General features: G+C 41.9%; 1 protein-coding gene across 1 annotated transcript in view; it reads right to left on the bottom strand.

The window, feature by feature from the left end:
- The window catches only part of SLC17A6 (solute carrier family 17 member 6), a 31,349-nt gene extending 26,145 nt beyond the window's left edge, over positions 1-5,204 (bottom strand). Inside the window, exons 1-3 of the mRNA NM_001168383.3 lie at positions 4,529-5,204; positions 1,288-1,540; positions 333-451 (exon numbers count right to left, since the gene is read on the bottom strand). Coding sequence (NP_001161855.2) covers positions 333-451; positions 1,288-1,540; positions 4,529-4,614 — 458 coding nt within the window. The 5' untranslated portion in view covers positions 4,615-5,204. The remainder of the gene's footprint in view (positions 1-332; positions 452-1,287; positions 1,541-4,528) is intronic.
- Positions 5,205-20,459: the final 15,255 nt, after the last annotated feature.

Below are 20,459 nucleotides of genomic sequence, written 5' to 3'. Positions count from 1 at the left end.
TGAATCTTTAAACTTGCCTCTGAATGCGGGTCTTAAGAACAGCGCTGCCACAACCTTACAGAGCTAATTTTAACGAGAAAATAACGAGAAAAGAAACGAACGCCGAGATCCCTCACAAAACCAGCGGACAGTTTGAAAGGGAGCGCGGAAACAGCCACTTCTCCGGATTCCCTACTTTCCTTCTTTAGAGCTCCTACATCCGGGCCAGGTGGAGGGTTTGCGGGGCCGCCCCGGACCAGGAGCGTGGAACCGAGCTCCGGAGCAGGAGCCGCCCTCCCGCCGCACTTGTTCGCCCCCGTGCATGAACCTGGGGAGACTTAGGCCGTCGTTACCTGTTGGCTGCCAGTCGGGACGAGATATACCCTCCGGGAATCTGGGTGATTATGTAGCCCCAGAAAAATGAGCCGTGGATCATGCCAACTGTCTCAGGATCCCAGTTAAACTTCGCTTTCTTCCAGAGCAAGGAACCGGGAGAGGAGGAGAGAAAGAGAAGAGGAAGGCTGTAATCATGCCAGGTTAAAGAAAGTTCCCACAAGAGCTTCACTATGCTGGTCGAGGGGAGCCTCAGGCCAGCTGTGGCACTCGACAGCCTGCTGCCTCCCCTTGGTACCGGCTCCTCACCGCACCCATGCCGACCGCCCCACAGCTGGAAGAGCAGCAGAATCGTGCGGACTCCCCGGGCCGCTCCCGCCCTGCGGCACGCGGCCCCTCAGGAATGACATTGGGCTTGGTGTCTGCACCTGGGTGCTTTACTCGTCTAGGTGTCACACCGCCACTCACCCGCTACGCTCTAAGCCGATTTAACACGGCATTTAACGCCTTTTCAACGCAATTTTTTTCAAACATTCTTTTTTTTTTTTTTTTTTTTTTTTTTTTTTTATCAATCATTCCCGCATAACCTCCCCGTTTCCATTTCACCCTCTTGCAGTCGTTTTTTCGGCGTCTTCCTTTCCCTACGTTTATTTTACGAGATATCTGTGTTTTCCTATGTGGTGTGCAAAAGGAAAACATATCTGCCCGCACGTTCTGCCCCAAATGGCTTTGCGCTGGGAACTGCAATTGAAAAATAGAAATAATTGCCAGAAATGATTTATCTTTCCCCAGCGAAGGTTCCGGGCTACCAAGGGCGGCGGGGGGCGGGCAGAGCCGAGGGGCGGCACGGGAGCATCCTTGCGGCGGAGGAGCGCCGCGCAGCCGGCAGAGCCTGCCTGCCTGTGCTGAGGTGCCTGGTCTGAGGCTGGGAACTGCACTGAGAGGGCATGGGAGTTACGAGGGAAGGGTTCCCACCTCTTTAATAATTTTTCCTCCTCGGTGTATGGTGCTGTTATTGACCATGTCCACGATGGCCACTCCCAAGTTACATCGGATCCCGAAGGAAATGCAGAATCCCAGTCCACTCATGATGGCAATGATGTACCTCCGGGGTAGCCCGAAGCAGGTACAGTCGCAAAACGGGGCTTTCTTCTCGGGCATTTCCATGGGCTTCCCATCTTCCGTCAGCTCGATGGTGTCCCCGGGCTTCTGCCTCTTCTCTAGGACTCTGACCGACACAAGAAGGGAAAGTCAAGCCCTGCCGCCCCGCTGCTTGAACGCACAGCCACCTCGCGTAGCTGAAGTTCACAGCTCCCCCCGCCCCTCCGGCTTGCTTTGGATGTTTACTCCTTGTTTTCCATTCACCTTCATCTGTGACCTGTGGGAGTCACGATTAGTCATCCCCAGCTCCCTTCCGCCCTGCGACAGCCCGCTGCAGAAACCCAGGGAGGAGCTCTAGCTGAGAACTGCTCACCTATCATTAAAGACTTCTGCTTAAATATGTAGGACGCATAAAGAAGACATCATCTGTAGCCACTGCAGAGGCGCCATGTTGGGTAGCCCTAGAGGTAGAGCACAGAAGCTAGAACAGTGTTCTGGAGAAGGTTTTATTCTCCCTCTGCCGTACTAGAAACACCAAGGGGAACGAGCTCAGTGTGCATTTGGCTTCTGGTTTGGGAACAATAGAAAGGGTAACAGAAAGGGTGGTGCGGAGGTATTGCTACTTATTTTCGATTTGCAAAATGGCTGTCGCATGCTGTGGAAAAAAAACATGACTGTCTTTGGAGAACTGACGTCTTCGTAGAAGTCTTTGCTAAAGATCGCATCTGCTCAACTACACGTTGCGAGCGTGTGATCGCCCGGCAGGTTTCACCTTCCTAACTCAGCTCCGAGCTCGATCTCACCGTTCGCACTTCCTTGATTTTACACAGGAATCCTATCATCTCCGAGAAACCAATGTACAGGAATCTGGAAGGTGCTGACCATATGAAGCTATGTCGAATCAACAGAAAAATACCGAATAATGCCCCTCCCTCCCACCCTTAAAATAAATAAATCAATAACTAAGTCCCCCCCACTCCCTCCCCCCATCCCCAAAAGAAAAAAAAATCCCAACCCCCCAGTCAGTGAAAGCTTACTTAGCAGATTCTCTCTCTTCTTTGGTAGAAATCTTTAAAAATACAGAGTGGATAAAAAAAAGATAGCGGATGTATCAAGCTGATGCTCCATGATCCATCTCTGAATCTTCTCTTGCGGCAAGCGACGTATTGAAAAGACAGAAATACTAACCGCTTTCATCCTAGCTCCGTTCTCACTAGGAGCGAATGCTCCATTTCCCGACACCGGGCTCTCTCCTGCCACTGCCCTAACCCCCGCCTTAGGAGTGTCTTCTCACCTCAGACATTCTCCTCGGAGGAGCTACTCTTTGAGGTTAACTCATCGGGCTAATAGGGTGCTAACAATTAGCAGAATCAGGCTCAGATTGTCGACCGTGCTTTGAAGCAAATGGGGAGACTTTATCCCATGGCTACTCAGTTGAAATCCTAACGATTTTTATTTGCCAGGAGAAATATTTCCATGCTTTAATACTGCATCATTTCTTATTGTCTTAAATTGCGAATACAAGAAAATACCGTGTTTTTATATTAAAAATTCGTTTGTACGAGTAAAAAGATTCACGAGTGTCTTCCCACTAAACGGGATTATCTTCCGGAAGACGGTAATATATAAAGGACATGAAAAATATTTGAATTCCTAGAATCAGAAATAAAACAGTTCAATCCTATGCGTTGGAGAAAAAAAAAAAGAAAAAAAGAAAAAAAGAAAAAGGTAACTGGATCATTTGTTAATTGATGGTAGAGTTCAAACGAGGTTTTACTGGGAAATACAAATGTTTTCTCCATTACTCACTGTCCGATAATGCAAAAAGCAGTAGAGACGGTTGTTTCATTTATGTTTTGTGGAATCTCTTGGGGGGGTGGGAGGGGGGGAAGAAGAAGTTTATTTCCTTAACGACATTTTTAAGCAGTTACTCTGGATTATCAATTATTCCTTTTCATTTTTCCTCACAATTTAAGAAGATATAATGATAAAATTCTGAATTTTGCCTTTTTGCTTTTCAAAACTGTACTCTTCCCACTAAAATGGAAATTTCACTTTTGTCTTATCACTTCGGTAATAGCTCCCCTTCCCTGAAAATGGCAGCAGAAGTTATGATTCATGCTGTGGAAGAGCCTTGTGCTTGTGCCCAATACTGCCGCATAGGCATGGAAAAAAAAAAAAAAAAAAAAGACTTATACATGACCTACAGTAGACAGATAAATCCGCAGTTAGCTTTAATCCGTAATTTGAAACAACGTTGGAATAAGTGTTGACAGAGGAGAAGATCCAAAATACATTGGATTTTCACAGGCTATTCTCAAACGTCCTAGAGGTCATTAAAGTCACTTGATTGGATGGGGAACGATGTGTCAACTTCAATACATACCCTTTTTAGATATGCATGGATTTGTGTCTGTTTTCTGTCTATGCAGAGCTTGAAGATAGTAGAAATTTGTACACACAGAAACATGCTGGCATGCCTATGAATTTAGCAGTTACAGTCGTATATTACTTATAAGACAAGTGGACGCTTCTCAGTGCAGACGGATAAATAATTAAATACATCCGTCCATACTTCTCAGCTTCAGAATTAAAAAAAAAAAAATCATTTGGACATCAATTATTTATACATACCCTTGTTTATCTTCCTCTGACGACGAATTACACAAAGGCTAAGGCTAATCAAACCTCGGAAAGACTACTATTATTATTATTTAATTATTATTATTATTTAATTATTGGTGAAAGCAGCGATAAAGCTCCTGTGAGCGTGTTCCAAAATTAATAAAAAACAAAGACAAGGGGAGCTGCTCTCTGCTGATTATGGTTTCTAGATGGGATCCTGTTTTTGTGCGAAAAAGATGGGGTAATCTTTGGCTGCATATTTACTGGCAGCATCTATGAATCAGATAGAGAAGTTACGAGGGTGCCATATTGAGAAGCTTCAGCACTAGTTTCCAGTATCCAGATTATACCGGCGATATATAAACAGCTCCCAGCCCCTCCACCACTAACCTCCCCAAAGCACACCTATTCCCCGACCAGCAGCTCAAGGTTAACAAACGCTTTCAATTGTTTCCAGGAACTAGAGTTCTCTAATACATTTTAGTCTTACCTGTAGAGTTGACCAAGAGATTTTCCGGCAAAATTCTTCAATCCCTCCTTGCCAGGGGTCAAAATCCTTTGTTTTACCGACTCCATTCCTGCAGTGATGCTCGCTGGATTCTGCTCTGCTCTGGATAGGGCACTGCTACGAGCAACGATGGTTCATATTGGTTTAATCTCTTAACTTTTTCTCGTCATTAAATGGCTATCAGTGCAGCTCCGAGTAAAGGGAGAGTGAGAGAAAGCGTGCGCGCGTGTTTGAGAGGGGGAGAGACGGCGTGCAGAGCCGGGGGGGGGAGGGGGAAAGGGCGAGGGAGCGCGCCTGTGTGCGACAGCGAGAGGGAGGCTGAGCGCTGCAGGCAGCCCCCGGCTTTCCCGGCAGCGCGGAGCTGCGAGGCACGGTCAGAAAGTCTTCTCGGCCCCGGAACCTTCAGCAGTGGCGGGCTCGGAGTGGGCCATGCCCGGCTGGGAGGAGATGGAGTGGCCCCCGCGGGACCGTTGCAGAGAAATCGTGGTTTGGTGCCGAAGGTTTCCCCGGCTGTAGAACGGAGGGAAAGGTGTGCGATTCGCCCCGGTAGGCAGAGGGCAACGCGCCCGAAGCTCCTCGCGCCCCGGAGCTAAATCGTTCGGAGGACGAGGAGCGCCGGTCCCTCCGTGCTGCTGTTGCCCGCCCACTCGCGCAGGTCGCGCCCCAAGGCGGTGTCGGCGACCGTCACCTCAACCCTCAGCGCCTCTTTCAGCACCGCGGTCAGCACCTCGCACCGCCCTCTTCGCTCTTTTCAGCACCGCGGACAGCTCCCGGCCCGCAGCTAGCGGCTCCGCAGAGTGGGGCCCAGGGCGTGCCCTGGGCAGCCACTCGACGAGGCCTTGCTGCGCCACTGAGAGAGCATCGCCGAGCCAGTCGTGGGGGGACAGGACAGGGCCTTCCTGCAGTGAGCCGCACTGCTGGGGAAACGGGGCATTTGCTGCTATTAGTATCACTTTTGCTATAAATAGCATATATTCTAAAGATTTATTTATCTCTCACAGCATATGAACTTGCATGGCTTATTTCATATCATATTAGCAATCATTTTCTTTTAAGTGCTTAATAGTTCAATATCGTTTGTGCCCTCTGCATTTGCATATTACAATAGGCTCATTGTACCATTTGGACCCCTCTGGCAGTATATACAGTACAGGAATGAGCTTGGCACCTTCTGATAACAGAGCTACTTTCCTTTCCAGGATATAGCTGCAATTTTCTGACTTTTATCATTTTGCTGTACATACAAAGCATTTTATTTCTCTTAAGGCTCATGCTAATCTTAAAGCCCCTGCAGATTTGTTAATTACAAAAACAAACAAACCAAAACTTGTGTTCTAATCAATTTCTTCTAAAATTATTAATCTCCTTTACTTGCTTAGCCAATGATAAAATGTAAGGTTTGGCTTCCTGATGAAAATGTAGCCACATTATCCTAAAAGCAACTGCTCTTCGGATTTATATAAAAATACGTTTCCGATGTTGCCCTCTGGTGTTGGGTTAGTGAAGTTTTAGAGCAACGGAACACATTTATAAATGAAAAGCGAATTATTTCAGTGCTGTAATTCCCATGATGACTGAACTGTAGACTTCCAATATTTCTTTTAAAAGTTGTAAAAGGACCATGAAGCATTACAGTAGCAAATAAAACTACATGCAATTGAAACACTGCTAATTAGCATCACAACACAGTGCTGATTTCTACGTTTTTTCGTTTCTATGTTTTTTCTACGTTTCTTTCTACGTTTGAATTCACTCAGTTTTTCATATTTAGTTTACATCTTATTCTCAATTTTTTTCCACAGCAAACCTCTGAATTGGGTCTAAACATAGCATAATCCATTTTTGAGGACTACAAAATCAACACAGCAGTTTACACTTCTCTTGCCCAAGATTTAGCATTATTAAAGCTAAATCTTTAGCTAGCTAAAACATTTATCAGTGATAGAACTACAGAATTACCAAGGTTGGGAAAGACCTCCAAGATCATCCAGTCCAACAATTCGCCTACCACCAATACTTCCCCAGGAAACCATGTCCCTTAGCACAACATCTAGAAGTTTCTTAAACACCACTGGGAATGGTGACTCAACCACCTTCCTTCCTCCAGGCAGATGAACACTGCCTGCCAACTTGGTGTCATCTGTAAACTTACTGAGAGTAAACTTTAGTTCATTTTTTGACCTTACCTTTGCTGCAAGTACACTGACAAATGGATTTGCTCTTTCCTGGGTGTCACACACAGAGATGAATATGCATTTCATGATCCATTTTTAAAAGAAATTCTAGTGGATCTAGGTGTTGACAACCAGGCCCACTGAGGTTGCAAATGAATGTTCTTAACGTCCCTTCCAACCTATGCTAGTCTGTAATTCTGTGTGTTTCTTTAAGTCATACAATCACACATATTAATTCTAATAAGTTTTGTTTTTCCCATGCCCCAAAAGGTGACAAAATACTGTTCTTAAAAACTTTGGAAAGAAGTTTTGAGTTTAAAATCTTAGTTATGACATTAAATGCATGCCTGTAATATCAAGTCACTTTCAACTGAGGATAACATAAATATGCCTTAAAAATTATGATTAAACTCTTCTATTTATGGTAGCTGTCTATAGCTGTCTATTGAACCCAATGGAAGATGATATCACTTTCAAATGAATGTTACTTTTTTTTTGTGGAGGAACATGAAACTGTGGAATCCCGAAGTAATGCTGAAATAATGACCTTGCTTGTCAGACATCCAGGAAGGAGGTTTTCACTACAACACTGCAAATATAAGTATTAATTTTTCTTTTTTTTTTTTGTGCCCCAAAGAATATGGGCTTGAGCTGAAACATACCAGAGCATGTATGCACGTAGACAGAAAATGCTCATTCACAAGGGCTCTTCACCTTCTTAGAAATAGAAACCCAGAACTTTGGGCCAAGATCACAGGGGCAAATAGAAAACCTAACAACATACTTCTGGACAGAAGACCCACACTATTCTTATGGGGCACTTGCTAGTTACAGGCTGAATTGGAAGCACTTTTCCTGTAAGTCTCTGCACTAATATAGGTGATACATACTCTGATGACTTGTTACACAGCCCAGTGCTTGGAAACTTGCTGCTGCTTTCTGAAAAGATAACAAATCATTTACAAATTATGCAAACAAACAAAAGGAACTCCATAAAAATATCTGAAAACCGTACTTTTTTTTTTTTTTTTTTTTTTTTTTTTTGGTAATAAGAAATATCTTGTTTTAAATGTATGAGTCCTCAGTGTTATTTCTCAAGGCAGTATCAGGTTTTCAGATGATCCAGGGTGTGTTTTTCTCGTGTTCTGCAAGTGCAGTTTTCACCGTCTCATTGAGGCTGCTGCTTCCGCCCCCAAGCGGTAAAAACCACTAGCATATGACAAGTGAAATTATTGATTTTCTAATAGTATACCACATTTCATGTGAAAACAAAGCACCAGGAAGTTAGAAGTTAGCTTATATAATTACTCCATGACAAGAAATTTTCCAGTTGTTCTACATCAAGAATTTCCTGTTTTCCTTTTCCTGTTTAAAACCCAATTCTTTTGTAATACTAGCAACTCCAAACAAATAAGACAACCCTCTAAAAGAAATTCAGCCAGTAGCAAATGTCTTTTAGACTGCCAAAGCAATTATATTGGTATTTTAAAATCTTTACTTATGATGCGTATCTGTGTAGAAATTCAACAGTATAGAATTCAACAGTATAGAAGTATGTATCTTGAAAATAGATCCAGGTACTTATCTTTTTGCTAAATAATATAGGAACATCTGCTCCTTTCAATTCCTATACTTCCTCATGAGCTAAATGCAAGGGACCCCTGAGGAAATCAAGCCATCTGTCATGCTCCATGAACAGAAATGCACCTACCTCTGAGGGTGAAACAGTGTAACAATTCTCCCAGAACACAGAAAAGCCCCGCAACACTTGGTGAGTGGGATGCAATTACCCACAATAAATCTTAGCCAAGGACTTTAGCTATTATCTGTTGTTAATATGATGGGAATCTTCTTTTACAACATCAATCTATCACTTTATTGTCCCATGATATACATAATTGGTTGGTTTAACAGCACAGGGAGGCTTTTACACAAGAGTTTGCTTCTTAGATAATCAGGTTTATTTTCACTTCTTGGAAAACCTTGGTACAGAAGTATCAACTGAAGATTTTATGATGGTGCCTGCTTATTGCTAGAATTAGAAAACCAGAAACATCTTTTCTGAGATTGCAGAAATCCTCTCTTTTCTGCTGATCTGTCTTTTAAAATTGCTTTAAAATGTATTAAGAGAGAGAGGAATTGCTGTTGATTCAGATCACAGGTTTGAGCAGTACTGCAGATATTCATTTAATAGAACAGCTCTTTAAAAATAATTCAAACGTAACTTCACATGCTCTATTTGTACAGGAAACTATTGGTGGTTTAAGAAAACAAACAAACAAACAAAAAACAGCTCATCATATGTATTCGAAAAAAAGTTGTGCTTACCATAGCAGGGAACTGACACACAAGTTTGTGGGCAGACTCTTGGACTGCAGTGTTGAGTCTGGGATTGATATTGGTGCCTGAATTTGTCTTCAATTTACTTCATTTTTCCATGCCTTAATTTTTATTATTATCTTTTTTAATACAGAACATGGAGAATATTTTCCTTTAGGTCAAAAATTGGTTTATTGACAGACTTAATTAAATCATAGTACATAAAATATTGTGTGGGAGGAATGTATGGAGAATGTTGCATTTAATGCAGCTTCTCTACAGAGAAACTCAAATGTAAAACTATAATTAGTAATCTGTACGTACAAAGCATAGTTTTCTGGTGATAGAAACAGCCATTACATTTCATCTTTACCACTAAGCTCTGCTAGAATAGGTCCCAGTGATTTAAGGACACTTGTCTACTTTCTACTGCTATTTCATAGCCCTTCTGTGTAGAAAAGTATTGAAATAGCTTGTATAACTGCACCAAAAATAAACAAGAAGGAAGTCTTCATGTTTAGTCAATATTTGAGGTCAGCGGAGTCTAGTGGAAAGATGCTGGCAATTCTGTATTTTACTCCTGTTTAAGTTACATTTTCCAGCTAGCTGATGATCATCATATGAATTCCAGACCGAACGCGAACAAATTTCATTTCTTACATTTCTGTCAGCCACAGAAAATTATCTGCAATCCAGATCCAAGATAGAAAAATAAGGATTTTATATGGGTTCTGTAATGCTATAAAGGGATGGAAAGTACCATGATAGTAACAGGGTGGTAAAGTCTTTAGCAACAAATAAGAACAAGCCCAAGTGCAGCAGCCACAGATACAAAAATAAAAGAAAAAAAGGCTGCTTAGCTTTGGAAAACATCAGGGAAATAGGGACCTCCAAAGAGAGAGACCCTTGCTTCCACCGCCAAACCTTACATGAAATCTGGGAAGAAGTGGATCCTTGGTGAAGCTTTCCTCTGTGAACCTAGAATCTTCTGATATGGGTAAGCAATCTTCTTCCCTTCCTGTATAGCACCTCTCTATTTTGTCAGTCTTTCCATCATCATACCTTTGTTGTAACACCTTTCCCATTCTATTGATCTGTCCAATTGCTACGATTATGAGTGGAAGTTATCCTCAATACCTCTTCATCTTTTGAGAAACATAGTCTTTGCGTTGTATAAACCATTAAATTCTATCCTCTTTGATACAATAAATATTTAAAAATTAAGTACTCGATATTTTCTTTGGATAATATGTTCGTTGTTTTGATGGCATAAAAGTTAATGTTCCTCTTTTTACCACAAGATATAAGGGAAAACAAATAATTTCATGGGTAACGTGAGCACAGGGAAGGTCTTGCTACTGCTTTGCTGTGTGCATAAGCTGTTACTCCTCCCCAGAAAGCCTTGGAACAATGCATATTTCAAGACAACAGGGAAACATCTGCTTTATTTTAGGGCACTGCTAACAAGATCCATGTTAATTATGTTGTGTTCTGTGGAGTGTGGGGAAGATTAGGGTATCACATAGACAGCTTGTTGCCAAGGCATCAGATATCTGAGAGCTCTACATGTAACTAAAATATCAATGAAGAACCCTTTTCTGAATGTCAGAAGGAATATCTTCAATCTTAGGTTCCATGTACATTTCATTTTATAATCTGGTGTAAGTATATTGTATAGTGCCATGGGATGATATTAACTTTGGCGGCTGTATTAAAGTGGCACTGCTCTGGCAGATCAGGCTTTGTGGACACAAACGGAAATGAGTGTTGTGCTTCTGGACCCTTATTTAGCATGTTAATTTCATATATATACACAGGATTAGGGATACGTGCATCCAGATAGTTAAGAGTGTTGTTCTGATTCACTTCCAGGTTTGTCCTTCTCCTTCCTTCCCAGGCTCCTCTGAATGCAGTGAGCCACAAACTGAAATGTTTCAAGGAGTTCTTCTGGCTGATTCAATTCTGTCCCCGTCAAACCTAGCCTCCTGAGTATGTCTTATCTCATTTCTGTGTGCCCAGTTTGGACGTCTTTAGATATGCTAGGCCTTCTACAAGGGAAGTGCATTTTAATTCCATGTTTACTGGTCTCTTACTAAACTTAAAAGTTCAAAGAGTTCAAAATACTTAGTCTCTACCTTCAGCCCTTAGAAGGTTCAGGCTTTGCTCGTCTGTCTCTTAAGTTGGCATTTGCATTCCAGAAGCCAGAACGCGCTCTTCTGCCCTTTGGTTTTCAGCCCAACAACCCTCATCTGAAAAGCTGATGTCTACACACAAGTCTCTGTGGCCTTCTGCTGCACCACGTTGTCATGGTTTTATGATTTCTGGTTATCAGTATTCCACATCACAACATCATGCAGTGTACTGGGAGTTAAAGAGCAAATGCTTTAGTTCCGGGTACCTGTCTGGAAGAGAAGAAGAACTACATTCCCCAAGAGCCTTTTCGAGTACTGTTATCATTCCTGCTCAAGGGAACAGATATAAGGGCGCAGGTCATCTGACTTGCCCCTCTTCTCGTCTCGCTGTGTTCCTTGTCGGATCGGCTCGCTACTGCTGCTCCTGACTGCGTGCAAGGCTTCAGTATTAGCGTAAGGCCTTTGGCTATCGGACAATCTTTCTTTCAATTATTGTTGATTTATATTGTATTATAGTGTGTTATCTTACATTCCGATACTATATTTAGTAAATTAGTTTGTTTCTCCTCAGATCGTTGCCACTGTTTTTAATTATTTTGGGGTCCCCTGTTTCCCTTCCTGGAGGTGCGGATTTTGCAAAATCCCTCCGCCCCACTAGTTGTGGAACTGGGCCGGACCAGCCCTTAAACCGTTGACATTTTTGGTGGAGAATGCGGGCAAACAGCTGCTTTTTATGACACGTCTGATTATTACAACTCACATTCTGTAGTTGAGAGACTTTCTGGCTATTCCTGTGGCCAAGGCTTTCTGGCTGTTTCCTTTTAAACCTTGGAGGCACTATTTAATGGGGGAGATTTTTTAATGGTTTCTTTTCTCACAACGGGAGAAGTGATCATTTTCACCATTAATGCTATCTCTGTACACTGCAGTGTATGAGCCATGAATGTTGCTCTATTTGCCAAAGACAAATATAAGAATGTAGACAGATCTTACAAGGCAGTGCTCCTTATTCTGTTTTAGTGCTACATAAACTTCTCAATACATTAGAAAATAATAATTTAAAGGAGGAAAAAGACAACTGTCCAAGTCTCTGCTTGGGCTGCATTCCTCCCTAACTCAGCAAGAAGCATATCTCTGCAGAGTAACAAGAAAGGAATTCAGGATTTGACTTTCTGCATGGAACTAACCTTAATGTGCACATTGCATTTTACCAGCAGTCTATCTTTAGCTAATAAACCCTCATACACAGTATCACATCCTCTACAGCCTACCTGAAGAAGTGATGCTAGGTCCTCAGAAGTTCTCTCACCAAGAAGTTCTCTTCAGTTGTACTAAAGGCCTACTGAGGGGTATGTATTTCTTAGATACTAAGCCTGCTTTATTAATGAAAAATATGCATTACACCACAGTCAAGCAAAAACCACGACTGAAATGTGTATATATGAAAGAATATGAGCACAGTTCTATGCTCTTTGCCAGGTAAGATCACACCCAAGGGGCTGCAGCTAGGTAATTAATTTTTGCAACATGTAACTTGTTAAATTTAGCTGTTTATTTTCTTATTCTCTCTCACATAATATTTTCCTCCAGTTCCAAACTGTAGATCTTATTTTATATATTAATTCCTGGAAAATCACCAGGGCTATTTCCAGAAAAAAAAAGTAAATTGTCTTACAGTCATCTGAATCATGCTATGAATTTCCTGCACAGATTACTTTTTTTTCCCTTTATCATGCTAAACTGGAGACTTGGTCTAATATGTCTGTCTTTCTGAAGCTACAATTAAAAGGGACTGGAAAGTCAGCAGCTGAGTCCTTCTCCCACCCCATTCTTCCTCACCATCTTCAACCCTGATGCCAAAAATCACATTTAGCTCTAGATTTTAGACTAGGGTTGGTGTACTTTTGGCTTCTCTGTTGCAGATTCAGTTTCCCAAGCCAGAATTTCGTGTATCGGCTGGGATAGCCGTTGATCTTATTTGTGTGAAATGGTGGTGTATTTTTTCTTGTTTAGTTAATTATTTATTTAGGAGTTATGCATACATCCAGTAAAAATGGGTTTAAAACTTCCAGTTCATTTACACAGTTATATGTTGGTACATACTCCTTTCTTGATGTCTTATGCATTCCAAAGGGCTAAGCATGTCATAATCATTGCAATGGTTACCTTTTGTGGTCTTTGGATTGACATGGTTCATGGTGTTTTGCCTTTCTATTAGGAATAATAATACAACAATTAAAGCTCTGAAATAACCACATTCCCAAACTGAATGGCTGGAAAGCAAATAGTTTCCAAAAATGCATTCCATTGGTAATATCTTCTTCACTTCCAAATTCTCCACTGGGAGGCCCCATGGCTCATGGAAACACCTTTCCCTGGAGATATTTTATATTTAATAAAAAATCTCCACTGAATCCCTGAGTTCAATTCGGCTCATGTTACTGCATCACTGGTGATGGATAAATCCATTCTGCTCCCACAGACAAATTTTCTTGGCAAACCGCCAACTTCTTTCTGTTTATGACAAGAATATTATTCACTCTCAGAATGGTGCATACTTCGTCACCAGTACACATCATAAATCACTGAGAGGTAATTTAGCATCTGGTTAACATTACACCTAAGGGCTTCATGCAGCACATGCCATCGCAGTCTGTATGGGCATCTTTCCTTCGCTCATGTCTTGCACTGTGTTTTCCAAAAGGCTTCATAAATTGATTGTTTGTCTTTCAAAAGCTGCCCCATACACTACAGCACTTTTAATAGATCTCAAGATGATCCACGTTAATCCTTTTTCACTAAAAGGATGGATGACTAATCATGCAGCCTGAAGGAAATGGGAAAATATGACCAGAGGGGAAAAAAGAGAGCAGGATTCCCCTCTTAAGTCTGAGTGGAATTAGGAGAGGCCAGACAGTATAAAAAAACAACTCAGGTTTCTCTGCTGAAAGTCCCTCTCAAGGAATAGGATCTTAAATACAGTAGGAATATCTCACGAGTTCTAGTTTTTTATAAGAAATCTCTACAATGATGCACATTCTGGAATTGCTTTCCCACATCACTGACAGGCTGTCAGGCTGAAAACAGAGCAGAACTAGAAATTTTCTGGAGTGGTGAAATCTGTTTCTATTTCACATGTATACTCCCTTTTTCCCCTTAAATTCTCAGTGCTCCATTTCCCCTCTAGTCCCCATTTCCCTGTAGTAGGATGATGAAAGATCCAGTGGTTCTTGCATATGCATAAATGTTTATAAATGCTCGTTATTAGCAGAAATGGGATGGCCAGTATATGGGACAACTGAATCAACCTCTTTCTCCAAGCTTTTTATTATTATTTTTACTTTTTGTCAATGATTAGAGGGACATAAATAGAAAGAGATCACCTTCAAAACTAAAATAATTGCAAACAGTTGATCACATTGCCAGACATTTAGGCCCAATTCCAATACACTTAACACTTAAACATCATTTTTCTTGCTATTTGCTACATCAAGAGAAATTAGGCTTATTGGTTTTTGTGTATCAGGAAAGAGGTCTGAGGAAAATGCACATGTGTAGCTCAAGTTTTGGAACTGGTGATTCAGTCTGGCAGAACAAGGTAGGAGATGTCAAGAACCACAAAACTTCTTGTCTTTGATGATAACAAAATATAATGAAAACTTGTGTTCTTAGTATTTTAAACCTTTCCCCAAAGCAAACTTAATTGCCTATTTAAAAACCTTAGCATGATTTAAAGCTTTTTCAGTTTCAAAACAGTCAGCATGTAAGACCTCTATTTCATGAAAAGTCCTGTGGTTTTTTTTTTTTTTTTTAATTGGGTAACCAATCAGGAAAGAAAACCAAAGGAATGATTTCACTTGCCAAAAATGGGGGTTCAAAATGGTGACTCATCACTGGATTTTTTAATCATACAGGTGAATACAAAAGCAATAAAAAGAAATAAATAAGCATATTTTGATGAAGAGGTCATTCGTGAATCTTAAAAATAAAATTTTGAAAGCACAATATTTATCAAGGGTTTGGATTTTCTGCTAGTTCTGCTTATCGGCTACTTTACTTCATTCCAAATCACAGAATATTTAGGGCTGGAGATCAACAGTTCTATCACCTGAAGTCATTCTGTATGATCCTCAGGGTTCCCTCAATTGGTACCCTTTAGAATACAAGCATTGGTATCAGTATATGGTGTAATCCCATCTGAGAAAACAGATGGGGTTTTGCTGCTGGCTTCAAGGCAGGGAAGTTTTCATTTCTAACACTGTGGGAGGATGGAGTTACAGTGTATATACATGTCTTCAGCTTCTGACTTCTTCAAATTGTGCTGTTACATAAAGAGGCAACCAGTCTGAGAGCAACCTGCTCTCAAAAATCCCCCCAGATAAGGAGCAGAAGAAAGGATTGATGCAAGCATTTAGGCTGCATGCTGCCATCCTCAGAAAATATCCACCCACTCAGTGGATTTTCTGGCAGTGGATCCATGCTCTCAAAAAGAAGCAAGTCATTCTGCACAAGTGTTACAGGAAATAAAGGAAGGCAAAACTGATCAGAGTGAAGAACCCAAGCTTGGTGAGTTTATTTCTAAGAAAATGAGAGAAGGGCTCCACTTATCAGTCTCCTGTTGCTGCTGCAGTTACACCCAGGGAGAGAGGGAAGGCTAGAGAGGTGTAGCTGGAAATCAAACAGATGGAACAAACGTCTTAACAAAGATTGGAGATGTCTGAACAACTGGCACACCTCTCAGTGGTTAGCTGTAGTCCATATGGAGAGGCGAGCTCTATGGACAGGAGTCTTGTGAGCAGTGTCAAAGAGGGCATCTGCAGCTCCACTAAATCTGACTGTTTTCTGTCCAAATGCAGAAACACAAAGCATGATGTGCCCACTTTACCTGACAGAAGTCTACTCTCCACACTGCAGCTAACACGAACATCCTACAGTTGGTTGGATTGTTACTTTTGAGAAGACATTTCTGATGGGACTGTATTTTTTTGGTGTTCGAAATTTTACTGACAAATCTGATCAAAAGCATTAAAACCAACAGAAAATTTCCTATATACTGTTACAGATTGGCCCTGCCAGAACATCTCTAGACCCAACAGCATACCTAAAGAAGCAATAAAAGAATGTGTTCTTTGAAGAGTACATTGACCCTATATTATTTGCTTTTCCTGTACTCAATAATATCAATCCTTTTCCTATACAGAGACTTAATTATACAGCTTCAGAATGACAGAATGTGCATTTGTTCACAAATAACTGCCATTTGTTTTGGAGTTATGTAACTCACCAAGATGACCCTCCAGGGAGTTGTAACTGTTCTCTCCACAAACAAAACTGGAGTTACCTGGCTCGGCATTTGCTCCATCCTCACCATATGCATCCTCACCAAAGCAATCTGTCCTTGTGCCCAGGAGTGAGGCAGATCACCTTATGGAGGCTGTGTGAATCCATCACTGATAAGTGGAGGTGTGTGCAGGAGAATAGGGGGTGTCCTGCACACAGAGAGGTATCTGTTTTCTTGATTGATGTTTGAAGCAGAGTTTATCCTTGCACTGAAAGTGAAGCAAATGCTCCAAAACCTTCCTTTGCATTTGATTTCTTCCAGCTGCAAAAGTAGAGGGAAGCCTGCTTTTCCCTTTCCACTGAATCAACCTCTTGGGTACTTCATTTCAAATCCTGTCTTAATTCTCAATAAAAATAGTAGCCAATAACTTGCTACTTTCACATGAATGCCCAGAAAAAGCATAATGAAAAGGCTCTGAGCAGCTTATAGGTGTCCATAAAACACACAGAATCTCAATGTTCCTGCTCTCAGATCACGAGACTTTTCCATTGATAAATCTTTGTAAAATATTGCCTTATGATGGTGGAGAAGGCTGTCTCACTAAAAAAAAAAAAAAAAAAAAAAAAAAAAAAAAAGGCAGAGGGGTGGAAAGGGTGCTTTTTCCCAAGACAACACCATGCCACACCTGACACCTGTTTCTCTGTTTCTCTGGCCTGAACCTACACACGCCAGCTACAGAGGCACCAAAGTGCCAGGAAACATCATTAATAAAGGACAGTTTGGGTTCTTGGCTGAAATACAAGGAGTATTTCTTGAGATGTTCATGGAGTTTGGGATTCTGACTTGTGTACCTCACACTGCATCACCATGGGAGGATGCTCAGGAAGCATATGAATTGTGCTTCTATTTCATAGAATCATAAAATCATAGAATGACTTGGGTTGGAAGAGACCTCAAAAATTATGATCTCCAAACCCACTGCCACATGCAGGGCTGCCAGCCTTCACATTTAATACTAGACCAGACTGCCCACAGCCCCATCCAGCCTGGCCTTGAACACCTCCAGGGGCAGGGCATCCACAACCTCTCTGGGCAGCCTGTTCCAGCACTTCACCACTCTCATAACAAAGAACTTCCCCAGATATCCAACCTAAATCTTCCTTCTTTCAACTTAGAACCATTTTCCCTTGTCCTGCTACTATCTACCCTTTCAGAGAGTTGGCTCCCCTCCTGCTTATAGGCTCCCTTGACGTACTGGAAGGCTGCAATGAGGTCACCCTGCAGCCTTTTTCACTTGAGAAAGAGAAGCTTTTTTGGGGGGGAACTGTTGAGTTGGGAACTGAACCACTGATTGATCACTTGGGGAAAGGACTGGGTCAGCCCTGGGAGCACACATGAAGGCAATTCACTCGTGTGACTGGAAGGGGTGGAGCCTAGCTGCACTCCTCTTAGAGTCCATTTAAGGGTTGACTCAATCAAATATTATGAGATCAGATCAAAAAATTGGAACAACAACTTGGTATACTGATGGGGAAGAAATCAAAGATAATTTTCTCAGTAAAGCAGGCCCACAACATTACATCAGATGATACCCAGGCTCCTAAATTGATGGACCGGTGTACAACCATAGTAGATGATCATCAAATCTCGTTTATTGTTTCAGCTGCGTGTACATTTATAGCGCGGATAATAGGCTCATACATATTGCTAAGTGGAGCTCAGGATTGGCTCGCTAGTCAGTGTCAACTACCCCTATCTTTGTGCTCTGTGGTTATCTCTCAGCAAACACTCTCTTACTGACTTCTCAAAACACTGTTGCCGGCTTTCTCCATCTGCATCCTTTTTTGTTCCTTGTTCTCATACCTGACCTTGCGCGTGACAAGGTTGCTTAACCAGCTGCACAGTGTCTGCATGGCCTTTCTCAGTCAGCCAGTCATCAATAAACCTCTCCACAGACCAGGTTGATTCAGAAGACAGCGCTTCCAGGTTGGATCTTGAAGCTCCATCTAAGATGGATCCCTTTGAGATCTGCCCCATAATAACTCAAAAAATGAAAAAAGTACAAGATAGACCAGCAGGGGTGCCCCCTGATCGGTGGCCCCATACCCAAATCCATTTGCACGTGACAGCTAGTCCTTATACAGCAATTGAGTTGATGGATTTGGTACAGTGATTCCATCAGAAGCCTAGAGAAAGAGTACCAGCCTGGCTTTTGTGGTTAAGGGATTCAGGAGCAGAAAGTGTCATGGTAAATAGACCAGGAATTTCTAAATTGACATCCATTACCTTACACCCTGCCCTTAGACAAAGATTATATGCTGCCATTCAATACACCAATGAAAACCACTCAGTGATAGATTGGTTGATGGCAGTGTGCTGTCTGACTCGACCTAATGAAATTGGCATATCATTGCATGCAGGTTTATAGTCCTCCATAGAGGACCTTCAAAACCATTTGTGAGTTAGGCACGAGAGAAGCAATATATGAAGAAACATTTGAGAGCCCAGAATTGGCAAAGTTTTCGGCAGGCATGAGAGACCTGATTTTACGATGGGCTCCTTCCTACCTTCATGGAACTCTAGTTTCCATACTGAACCTCCTAGTGGCCTCAGAGACTGTTGTCCAACAGGCTGCCCAGTTGGTAGCTGATCTGGGGGAAACGGAGCACCTAATATCAAGGCATAAGGTTCAGGTGGTATAAGAAGCCAAGTTTCTCTCAATTAAGACCAGGAAGGCTGCCCCATGGGGACCCTGATCAGGCCCCATATGGGTACTCCGAAAACAAATGTTTAATGATCTCATACAGGTTGGGGTTGTCTTTGCCAAGATCGATCGGCAGCCAAATTGTGTTTTACTTCAATTATGGAAAAAACTATGAAATGATCAGAAATATCAAAATACTCCCAAAGGACTGGGAGTACAAAAAATTCAACAAATGCTAACGAGAACTTGGAATTTAGAGGATTTTATAGTCCCTAACAGAAGAAAAAAGCCTCCTTAGGTGACTCAAGCTACAATGCATAAGCCACCTGAGGAAAAAGACCTGGACATAGGACAGTTTATGGCATGACAGGGGATGTTAGTTCACCAGTACCAAGGGCCTCCAGACAGGAATAGAGGCCCTATGTTGAGCTCACAATTTTTTGGTCCTGAAAGAACATACAAGGGGTTATGGCGTTAGTTGACACAGGTGTAGAAACATCAGTTATTTATGGAGATTCAATTAAATTCAACAGGGATAGAATGATGATGGATGGCTTTTGGGGACAGATCATTCCAGTTGCTTCGACATGGTTGAAACTGGGGGTTGGGTGTCTCCCACCCCAAGAGTTTGAATTGTCTATTGCCCCAGTCCCAGAGTACATCTTGGGCATAAACATTTTATGGGGTCTGGCTCTCCAGACAACTGTGGGAGAGTTCAGTCTTCGACAGAGATGCATTAGTGTCCAGGCGGTGCAGGAGGTATTGAGAGGCCATGTGAAACATGAGCCTATTTGCCTGCTGGAAACACGTGGGATTACTAATGTGAGACAGCATAGACGCCTGGGGGACAAGATGAGATATCAACGACTGTTCAGGAATCAGAAAAAGTTGAGAATAGAAGACCTGCACATAGCCCATATAATTCCCCATTATGGCCAGTGTGAAAGTCAGATGGAACATGGAGAATGACAGTAGATTATAGAGAATTAAATAAGGTCACGCCTCCTGTTCATGTGGCTGTACTCATATTGCCTTTCTAATGGACACATTGAGTAGGGAGATAAATACTTATCAGTGTGTCCTAGATTTGGCAAATGCATTCTTCACTATTCCAATTGCTGAAGAATCGCAAGACCAGTTTGCATTTATATGGGGAGGCAGGCAGTGGACCTTTCAGGTCCTGCCACAGGGTATTTTCCAACATATTGTCATAATCTTGTGGCATGTGACCTGATAATGTTACCTTGTATGATTATATTGATGATCTCCTGTTGACATCTGACTCACTGGAGGTGGTAGAACA

Source organism: Gallus gallus, chromosome 5 (assembly GCF_016699485.2).
Source record: "Gallus gallus isolate bGalGal1 chromosome 5, bGalGal1.mat.broiler.GRCg7b, whole genome shotgun sequence".
Lineage (NCBI taxonomy): Eukaryota > Metazoa > Chordata > Aves > Galliformes > Phasianidae > Gallus > Gallus gallus.
The sequence above is the reverse complement of the archived record's forward strand: the minus strand, read 5'-3'. Positions and strand labels throughout refer to the sequence as shown.